Source organism: Ailuropoda melanoleuca, chromosome 7 (genome assembly GCF_002007445.2).
Source record: "Ailuropoda melanoleuca isolate Jingjing chromosome 7, ASM200744v2, whole genome shotgun sequence".
Lineage (NCBI taxonomy): Eukaryota > Metazoa > Chordata > Mammalia > Carnivora > Ursidae > Ailuropoda > Ailuropoda melanoleuca.
This window is the reverse complement of record NC_048224.1, coordinates 50839573-50849321: the sequence shown is the minus strand read 5'-3', so window position 1 is coordinate 50849321 and position 9749 is coordinate 50839573. Positions and strand designations below refer to the sequence as shown.

Below are 9749 nucleotides of genomic sequence, written 5' to 3'. Positions count from 1 at the left end.
GACTGCTCATTTACCTTACGTCTGGTCTTCATAACCATAGGTTCCCTGCAGCTTTCCCAAAAGTGGAGAGGTGGCTCACCTTTGTCTATGTTCCAGTGAACCCCACAATCATTTAGGAAGACTGAAGCCAGTTGTTGTGTCCTAGGAAATAGAAGAAAAAGCTAAGGAAGGAGACCACAGGAGCCCCTCAAGTATAGAGCCGTGGTACTCCAGTGGGAACCAGACAGATTTGCTTGGGTTCAAATCCAGGCTCCAGCACTAACCATGTAACCCTGACATTTGGCAAGTCCATTAACTTCTCTGACCCCCAGTTTCCTCATCTTTAGAATGGGGATAGTAATACCTTGAATACCAATTCTTGAAATTATAGCAGGAATTTATTGACAAAGTGGAATTTGAGTCCTGCAGCTCTCCTCACTGGTCAAATATCCTTTTTCAAACACCTGGAGTCTTTTGAGTTCCTACATTCATGGAAAAATCTCCATTGCTGTGTGCCACAGAGGATTTTAGGAGTATTCAGTAATTCTGGGGGCACCTGGGTGGCTCAGTTGGTTAAGCGTCTGCCTTCAGCTCAGGTCATGATCCCAGGGTCCTGAGATCAAGCACTGTGGTGGGCTCCCAGCTCAGCAGGGAGCCTGCTTCTCCTTCTCCCTGCTCACCTTCTCTCTTGCTATCCCTGTTCTTCTCTCTCAAATAAATAAAATCTTAAAAAAAAAGGGGGGGGGAGTATTCAGTAATTCTGCTCTCCTTTAGGAAAGAAAACTAAGACTAGTTTGGCTCTGCCATATGTCCATGCACATCTAGATGGAGAATTCTGCTCAGAGCTGCAGAATGCTCTGATGGACCCTGTGTCTTTTGGCTAGCTCCATTTCAAGATGCCAAATTGGGCTTGCACATAAGAAAAACTGGAACAGGTTTGTGGGCAAAATAGTGACAATTTTCTTTTTGAGACCTATGCTTTACACTAGAAATCACATTTCAGAAATTGCTGGAAGGAACTTTTGAGATCTATTTTCAAAATGAAAATGGAGGCCCAGAGAACCTAAAATGATTAGCCTACATAAATGGCAGAACCAGGAGCCCAGATTTTCTCCTTTGCCCAAGGAAGACTAAGAATACATTCCAGTCAGCAAGTTTCCAAAATAAATGACCAATGTGTCTATCACCTCTTCTACGAGGTCACCCAACACTCTGAAGGGTGCTTCCCCTATATTTCTCTGCTGTGTATATCAAGAGTGAGGTTTACTGAATGAGGTGGGGCTACAGGAGGAGTTTAACAGATGGTTCGGTAATGCGAGGACTGCCACCTGTTTTCGCTGGAAGGGGATATCATCCACTTTCATTACCTACCTGTTCACTGACTTATCAGCAAAGGAAGCAATGATGCTGATGACATCTCCCTTTCAAGCATATTATAATTTGTATAGAATGGTCATGTCCATCTCCTTACTTGCCTTCCTTCCCAGTTCTGAGAAGGTATCTTGAGTAGGATTAATTCCAGTTACTGAGGTTCAAAGCTGAAAAGTGAATTGCCAGCTTTCTAAAGAGGACTGTAATAATAATTTTTAAAAAGTCAAAACCAATAGCATCTTCTCCTCACTTGGAATTTTTCTCCAAGAAATTCTGAACATACTATCCTTATATTTTTATTCCCTAAAATCTTAAATGTTACCTCTTCAGAAAGGCCTTTCCTATCCACATAATACTAAAAGCTAACATTCGGGGCGCCTGGGTGGCACAGCGGTTAAGCGTCTGCCTTCGGCTCAGGGCGTGATCCCAGCGTTCTGGGATCGAGCCACATCAGGCTCTTCCGCTATGAGCCTGCTTCTTCCTCTCCCACTCCCCCTGCTTGTGTTCCCTCTCTCGCTGGCTGTCTCTATCTCTGTCGAATAAATAAATTAAAAAAAAATCTTAAAAAAAAATAAAAGCTAACATTCACATTGCACTCAGTCTGTACATGATATTGTTTAAGCCCTTCCTATATTCTAACTCTATTAAACCTCAGTACAGGCCTATAAGCTAAGTGCTATTTTTATCATCTGCATACAATATGATGACAGTTATTATCTCCATATAGAAGCCGGAAAAACTGGAGCATAGGAAGGATTAATAACTTTACCAAAGTCACACTATGAGCAATAGAGCCTGGACTTAAACTCTGGCCACCTGGTGGTAGAGTTTGCATGCTTTACCTCTACTATATTGCCAACCTGAAGAAGGCCTCTTCCACTCCATTTTTCTTACAGAACCCTTTCTTTCCCTTTTAGGCACTAATCACACTTTTCAATTAGGATTTGCTCATTTATATATATGTTTTGTTTGTCTCTGTCAGGCTGTAAGCTCCATGAGGGCAAGGATAATATCTGTCTCATTCACATTGTAAGTGCTATATAACTATTCGTTGAATAAATGAAGAAATGTATGCTTGTGGGCACCATTAATTCTGCAACAAACTTTTAAAAATTAATTTTAGGGGTGCCTGGCTGGCTCAGTCTATAAAGCATTTGACTCTTGATCTTGGGGTTGTGGGTTCAAGCCCCATGTTGGGTGTAAAGATCACTTAAAAATAAAATCTTTAAACAAAATTTTAAAAAATTAATTTTGGGGTGGCTGAGTGGCTCAGTTGGTTGGGAGTCTGACTCTTGATTTCTGCTGCAGTCGTGATCTCAGGGTCGTGAGATTGAGATTTTAAAGATTTTATTTATTTATTATTTATTGAGACTTGGACGATTTTATTTTAAGGTAATCTACACACCCAATGTGGGGCTCGAACTCACAACCCCAAGATCAAGAGGACCAGCCCAGGGTCACTTGGACAACAAGTATTATTGAGTACTTGCTACTATTGGATTATATAAGTCTCCTAACTGGTCTCTCATCTGCAACCATTGCCTCATACTGTCTCATACAGCAGCCAGTGTGATGCTTTTTAAATGAGTTAACACATGTTACTCCTCTGCTCAAAACCCTGCAGTAACTCCCTATTAGATTAAAAGTAAAAAAGTTCTTTTCTCTCATCCCTTCTCCTCTTGCTCCCACCACACTAATCTTGCCATTTCCAAGATTCCATCTAGATATGCTTCCATCTTAGGGCCTCTGTGTCAGCCTCTTCCCTATGATTGCCCTCAAGCATCTGAATGGCTAACTCCCTACCTCTTTTTTGGTTCTTAAAATGCATCTCTCCATCTCCCTTACACCACTGCTTTTTTCCTTCTCTCTAGCACTTATCACTTCCTAATATGCTATACAGTTATTATTTTATGTTCTGCCTCCTCTTCTAGAATGTAGTTACAGATTGAGGATAGGGATCTTTGTCTATTTTGCTTGCTGAATATCCTGAGTGCCTAAAACTGTACCTGGCATATAGTTGGTGTTCAATAACTAGCTGTTAAATGAACTACTGTTGAAGTTATACTAAGTGCCAGGTCGTGTTTTTTGCACTGGGGGTAGAACAAAAGACTCCCTACCCTCATGAGACTCACACTGAAGCATATTTAAACCAGATAGACCTGTATTCCGATGTCTGCTCCCCTGCCTAGTTCCTGCGAGTTATGGGGCAAGTTACTAACCTCTCTGCACCTTGCTTTCCTATCAATTGTTAAAGAGGATTAAACGGAAAAACAGCACTTATATAGCATTTAGCATAAGAAACCCTTAATCATTGCTTCCCTTCCCTCCAGGGCTGCAAGAGGTTAACTACCGCCAGGCTTACCCAATTTTTCTGAAGATACTCTGGTGAGAGAATGCTTAACAGGGTGGAAGTGAGAAACCGAGGAATGACTAGGGTCATTTACTTTTTTTTTTTTGCATCGGAAAAGCCTCGCTGGGCCCACAGAAGTGAAAGTCTAAAGGAAGGGAAGAGGAGAAAAAGCGGGGTAACTGGCCACTACTGAAAACTACAAATCCCAGTACTCCCCGCGGCAGAGAACTCCGGGTCCCAGCAGGTTTCACTGTCTGGACCAGGGTTGCCTCTAGGGACCTGCAGCCTGGGTTCAGCAGGAGAGAGCGTGGGGCGTGCGGAGGCAGCGGGGAGAATAGGGTCAAGTTTTACGCCGCTGCGCAGACGCCTCTCACGGGCCGGACGTGACGTAGGAAGAGTTCCGGCTTCGGCCTCCGCCGCTGCCGCCGCCGCTACTAGAGCCGCCGCCGCTACTAGAGCCGCCGCCGCTGCCGCCGACGCCGTAGGGGCTTGTTATTTCTAAAATGGCGCCCCTAGACTTGGACAAGTATGTGGAGATAGCGCGGCTGTGCAAGTACCTACCGGAGAACGACCTGAAGGTGAGCCCAGCCGGAGCGGGAGCGCTGCTTGCGGGGTTCGCCCCTTCCGGCAGTGGGGCGCCCGCCGGCCCGCCCTTCCTCTCTCCGCGGGACCCCCGCCGGCATCCCGTCCTGTCCCGTCCTGGTGGTGGGCCTAACGCGGGGCGAAGCGACCCGGTCCGACCAGGCGTCACGAGGAGAGCGGGGGGAGCCCGAGTCTCCCGAATGCTGTCCCAGTTCCCTCCGTGGGGATCCCAAGGGATGTCGCGGTCTCAGCCCCAGGGTTGCCCCTCCTGGCCTTCGGGCTACCCCAGGACTCTGAGCCCTGACAGCTTTGCGTGGAGGACTCCTCTCCGCTTACTCCGACCCCGGTCACCCGGAGGCCGACCGAGCCCCCCGGACAGTGCCCTCGGCATGGGGTCATCCTCCAGAGGTGGTGACAGGAACGCGGGGTGGCCGGCGTCTGACAGGAGATGCCGCCGTCTCCCGGAACCCTGCGGAAGGGGAAGACGGTGGGCCAGAGCGGTCTGGTAGAGATGTCAGAGAACGTCAGGTTGTCCCTCTTTCCGTGCCCCTCGTCCCAAATTGCTTGTTAGGAGTGTTGCTTTAGTTCTCTTCATTCAGATGTGAACCCGTTTTCCAGTACGTTGTTGAGCTAATTTCAGTGGATAAAGTAGGAAGCCCTCAATACAAATACTTTTCTGCATCTTAAGTTGTTTCCTCATAATCCCTTCTTAACTGAAGATTTCCTTTTCTTGGTTTCCCAAAGGAGATGAGTTGTTTCTTGCAACTGCCTAGTCCAAGTAACAATAAATGTATGCGTGGGTAAAGGAATGAATGTAAGAGAAAAGGAATGTACGTTTTTGGTATATTGCTTTTCTGAGAAGCGTTTTCATGCACAGCGCTTAGGTGTCTGACAGCGTTCAGCGGTTAGTGCTAGTGCCTGTTTTACTTGTTCAATTAGCTTTGATTTGCTGTGTGGTAAGTGGGTAAACTGTTGGTAGTTTTGAGTTGTTTTTTTTTTTCCTCTTTAGTCTGTGGATGTAAAGCAATTTATCTTTGTAAATTCTTTCTCTTAAGGAAGAGATTACTGTTTTTTCTTTTGCTCTGTTCATACAGGAAGTTGATATTTAACATCAGTCAACAAATATGCAAATGTTTAAGGTTACACCAGCTCTCATGGATGTAACTTAATTGTACTTACATGTTAATTATATGTGCTATACGATAGGGGAATCATTCTTGTGCATTTTCCCCTTTTTAATAGGATACTTTGATTAAAATGAGGACAAAGCCAGTACTAGCAATGTAGCTTTTATTCATGCTTATCTCGGTCCTTCAGACATTAGTTTTGTGGCTTCCTTCTGTTTGTATGCTTTTTTTAAGGAACTGAGGATACAACCAACATTGGGACCTAATTTATGGAAAACTAGCCAGATGTCTTTTGGTAGCGTTGTTAATTCCATAGATCAAGTTGATTTTCTCGTATCAGTGATTTGATGTGGAATTTTCTGTTTTTTAGCACATGTAAAGCTGTTTTGAGCTTTGTGGTTTTCATGAATAAAATTTGCTTATTATTACAGTCTGTCTTGATATTAACTTGAGATTGGCTGTATGATTTGGAAGATAATCAGTTGGATTTTCTTTAGATCTCTTAGTTTGGATTTCCTTCCCACCCTAAGGAAATATAGGTATTAAACCATTTCATTTACCTTGCAACACTATTGGGCTGTACTTAGTGTATATCTGTTTCTTAATAAACTTTTTTCCCTTCAATCTTCTGGACAACTAGTGGGGAAAAAAATTCTGAATTTTTCTCTATAAGTGGAGGCTTTTCTTTGTCTTGGAAATGATTTTATCAGATGAATTTAGTTGTGCTGTTCATGTCTGGTGTATTTTTAAAGAAATTTAATTTTGTTTCTACTTCTTGGCATGAAATAGAAACTAAAATTAGACAAGCCAAGAACGTATTCCAGGAGCACCTTTTCTGAGGCTTTAGAGCCAAAATAAAAGATCAGAGGAAGAAAAATCACTGGAGCCATTTAATGGTCATTATGGAAAAGATTTGTTCTGGTAGAAAAGAAGACAGCAGTTCACCTGTGTTTTTTAGTTTGACTAGAAGTTCTAGGTACTAAATAAAGTAATAAGTGCATAGGATGTTCCACATCTAATTGTGATTTCTCTGTATCTAAATTGGAAGTGGTCAAATCATTAGTACTGGATTGAATCTGCATAACTGTTTTGTAGGAATAAAGATGGAATGTATGAAAGAGAGTGGTCCAAAACATAACCTTTCTTAAAAAAGAGCTCAAGTGGTTCTCATCCACAATAAAGATTTCAGAGAGGATAATAGGAGATAGAGATTCCATATCTGGCCAAGTGGAAGAATGAATGATAAAAGGCAGGTGGATTGAATACTTAAGAATTTTGGTGGGGGAAGGGTTCCATAACTTGGGGATTGTTTGATCTCTTGGACAGTTCTTAAAGGTGACGTGTAGATAAAGAAATTGCACAAGGAATTGTGCAATTCTATAATAACCACTTTTATGAATTAATAGTTAATGTAATCTTTTTGGAACTCACTTTTATGTTTAGTCTGAGCCATCTCTGAGTTCTTCATATAAGGCTACTTGTTCAGCAAAATTGTACCTTTGCTTGAAATGCCTCCATAAAGCTTCAAAACTTCTCCTTTGCTTTTTTTTCTGAGATTTAGTGAATAGCCTTTTGCACCTCCTCATTCCAGACTCTACCTGATTTTATAGATTCTCATCATATATGGTAGTCTTTATCCTTCCAGACTTACAATCTGTTCGTCTACTCACTCACCTTAGTGCTTGTTTCATTGATCGTTCTGTTTACCCAAGTTGTTTGTTTTTTTGTTGTATCTTTTTCAGGTACTGTAAGGAAAACTGAGCACCGTGTGGCAGTTAGGGACATACTGTGACATTATATAGGCTAGAAGAGTGTTGTCAGTGTTTTCAAGACGCTTTCTGATAATACCCAGCATTTTGTTTTTTGGGCCACAGGATCACATTCCCCTATGTCTCATGAAACTAGCCTACAACAGTGCTGTCTGGTGGAAATAAAATGCTCAGAAACATGAGCCTCGAATTGTCACATTTTAAACAAATAGGGACAGTTGAAATTAATTTTAGTAATATTTTATTTAACCCAACTGCAACATGTAATCAGTATAAAATTATTAATGTAATATTATGCCCTTTTTTTGGTACTGTCTGTGAAATGTGTGTATTTTACTTTTATGACACATCCCAATTCGGACTATCCACATTTCAGGTGCTCAGTAGTTACATGTGGCTGTAGACGTGCTATGGGAAGGTGCACATCTCTATGACTCCCTAGTCCCTTTACTAGAATTTCAGAGCTAAGAGAGAATCAGAGTTCTAGTTGCATACCCTTCTTACTTTACTGAGGGTATACTGAGCTTCACAGAGTTTATGGTCTGCCTGAGGATGTGCACCTAATCAATGAATCAAGTTGGAAAGCTTCCTGTGCAGACTCTTTCTTTTTCTTTTTTTTTTTAAAAGATTTTATTTATTTATTCGACAGAGATAGAGACAGCCAGCGAGAGAGGGAACACAAGCAGGGGGAGTGGGAGAGGAAGAAGCAGGCTCATAGTGGAAGAGCCTGATGTGGGGCTCGATCCCATAACGCCGGGATCACGCCCTGAGCCGAAGGCAGATGCCTAACCGCTGTGCCACCCAGGCGCCCCTGTGCAGACTCTTTCTGATACAGTTAATAGCTTTTTATTTATTTTTTTTTTAGGATGACAAATAGCACGCTTTTCTAGGTATATCTTCCACTTCATCACTTTTCTTTTCACCTTCCATTCTAAGCCTGTTGGACTGCTCCCTTCTGACAACATGCCCTGTACTTTCCTCCATCTTTGTTTCTTCTCAGTCTGTTTCTATCACCTAGTGTTTTTTAATACTTACATAGCACAAATAATAAATCATTTAATACTCTATGAGTTGGGTACTAATATTTGCCCCATTTTATAGATAAGTAACTGAAACACAGGCAGATTATAAGTATTTTTCCATAGTTATACAGCTAGTAAGTAAGTGGAGGAGCTGGGATTCAAACCTAGGTAGTCTCTGTGTCCAGGGTTCACATCTATAACTACCATTTGTGTTTCCTTTATACAATACCCTCCATGCCGCTTTTGAGCTCTGTCACAGATGCCACTTTCTCCATACAGGGATACTGGATTCTGCTGTCAGAATTATTAGCAATGATTAGAATGTACATAGCTGGTTACAGTTTTCAGAGTACCTTCATGTTCATTCTGTCATTTACACAATCCTTGTGTAAGGCAGAACAAGTATCAGAGCAGGACTTGAGGTTTATGTGGGTTTTGCCACAGTGACTCAGTGGTATATACCTGCATTTATTTGCTCTTAAAAATTCCCACTTTTGGGGCACCTGGGTGGCTCAGTTGGCTAAGCGTCTGACTCTTGATCTCAGCTCAAGTCTTGAGCTCAGGGTGGTGAGTTCAAGCCCCTGCTTGGGCTCCATGCTGGGCATGGAGCCTGCTTAAAAAAAAAGAATTCTCATTTTGTTCCATTTTACCATTCTGTGTTGTATGATAGCAAATATGTCTGTCTCTGTCATTAGACTACAAGCTTTTTGAGGGCCGGGGTCATATTTGTTTATTTTTGTGTTCTCCATAGTCTTAGAACACTGTCTTGTATGTGATAGACGAACAGTTAAGGTTTGTTGAATCTAATTGTATACTGTTTTACCACAAACATTTCTTCACATGTCTCCTTTTGTCAAGTATTGTTCCCTGTGGGTGCTAGAGATAGAATCTGATACTTCTCTATGAGGGGCTCTCAATATAGTAAAGGAGATAGAGAGGTAAACAAATGATTGTTGCATGGTGTGTTAGGTGCTATAACAGAGGGTTTGTTCAGCATATTGGGGAATGTATTAAAAGTTTCACCAAGGAGGAACAATGAGAGGATGAGCAGAGTGTGTTCAGGTAGACAAAACAGGAAGGAAAGAATGTGCTAGCAGAATAAATACCATATGCAATAGTATAGCTTAATCTGAAAGAACATGGTTGGTTCAGGGAACTTGAAGTAGTTTGGTATGGCTGGAGGTGATGCTGGGAAGGCAGGCAGTGGCCAAATCATGGAAGACTAGGCTGATAAACTTGGATTTTTATCTTTTAGGTGGTACATGAATAGACACTTTGTTGTTGTTTTAAGATTTTATTTATTTATTTGACACAGAGAGAGAGACAGCGAGAGGGAACACAAGCAGGGGGAGTGTGAGAGGGAGAAGCAGGCTTCCCACTGAGCGGGGAGCCTGATGCGGGGGCTCGATCCCAGAATCCTGGGATCATGACCTGAGCTGAAGGCAGACGCTTAACAGCTGAGCCACCCAAGCGCCCGTGGATAGACACTTTGAAATGCTTTTATATTTTAGGGAAAAACAAATCATACTGTGACTTTGGGATGTTGTTT

The 9749-nt window shown here is 42.3% G+C and overlaps 1 protein-coding gene across 2 annotated transcripts in view; it reads left to right on the top strand.

The window, feature by feature from the left end:
- The first annotated feature begins 4080 nt into the window (after positions 1-4080).
- PPP6C (protein phosphatase 6 catalytic subunit) overlaps positions 4081-9749 on the top strand; it is a 36242-nt gene continuing 30573 nt past the window's right edge. For both annotated transcript variants that reach the window (XM_034664513.1, XM_002916306.4), the window contains exon 1: positions 4081-4278. In XM_034664513.1, the coding sequence (XP_034520404.1) occupies positions 4204-4278 (75 nt within the window). In that variant the 5' untranslated portion in view covers positions 4081-4203. The remainder of the gene's footprint in view (positions 4279-9749) is intronic.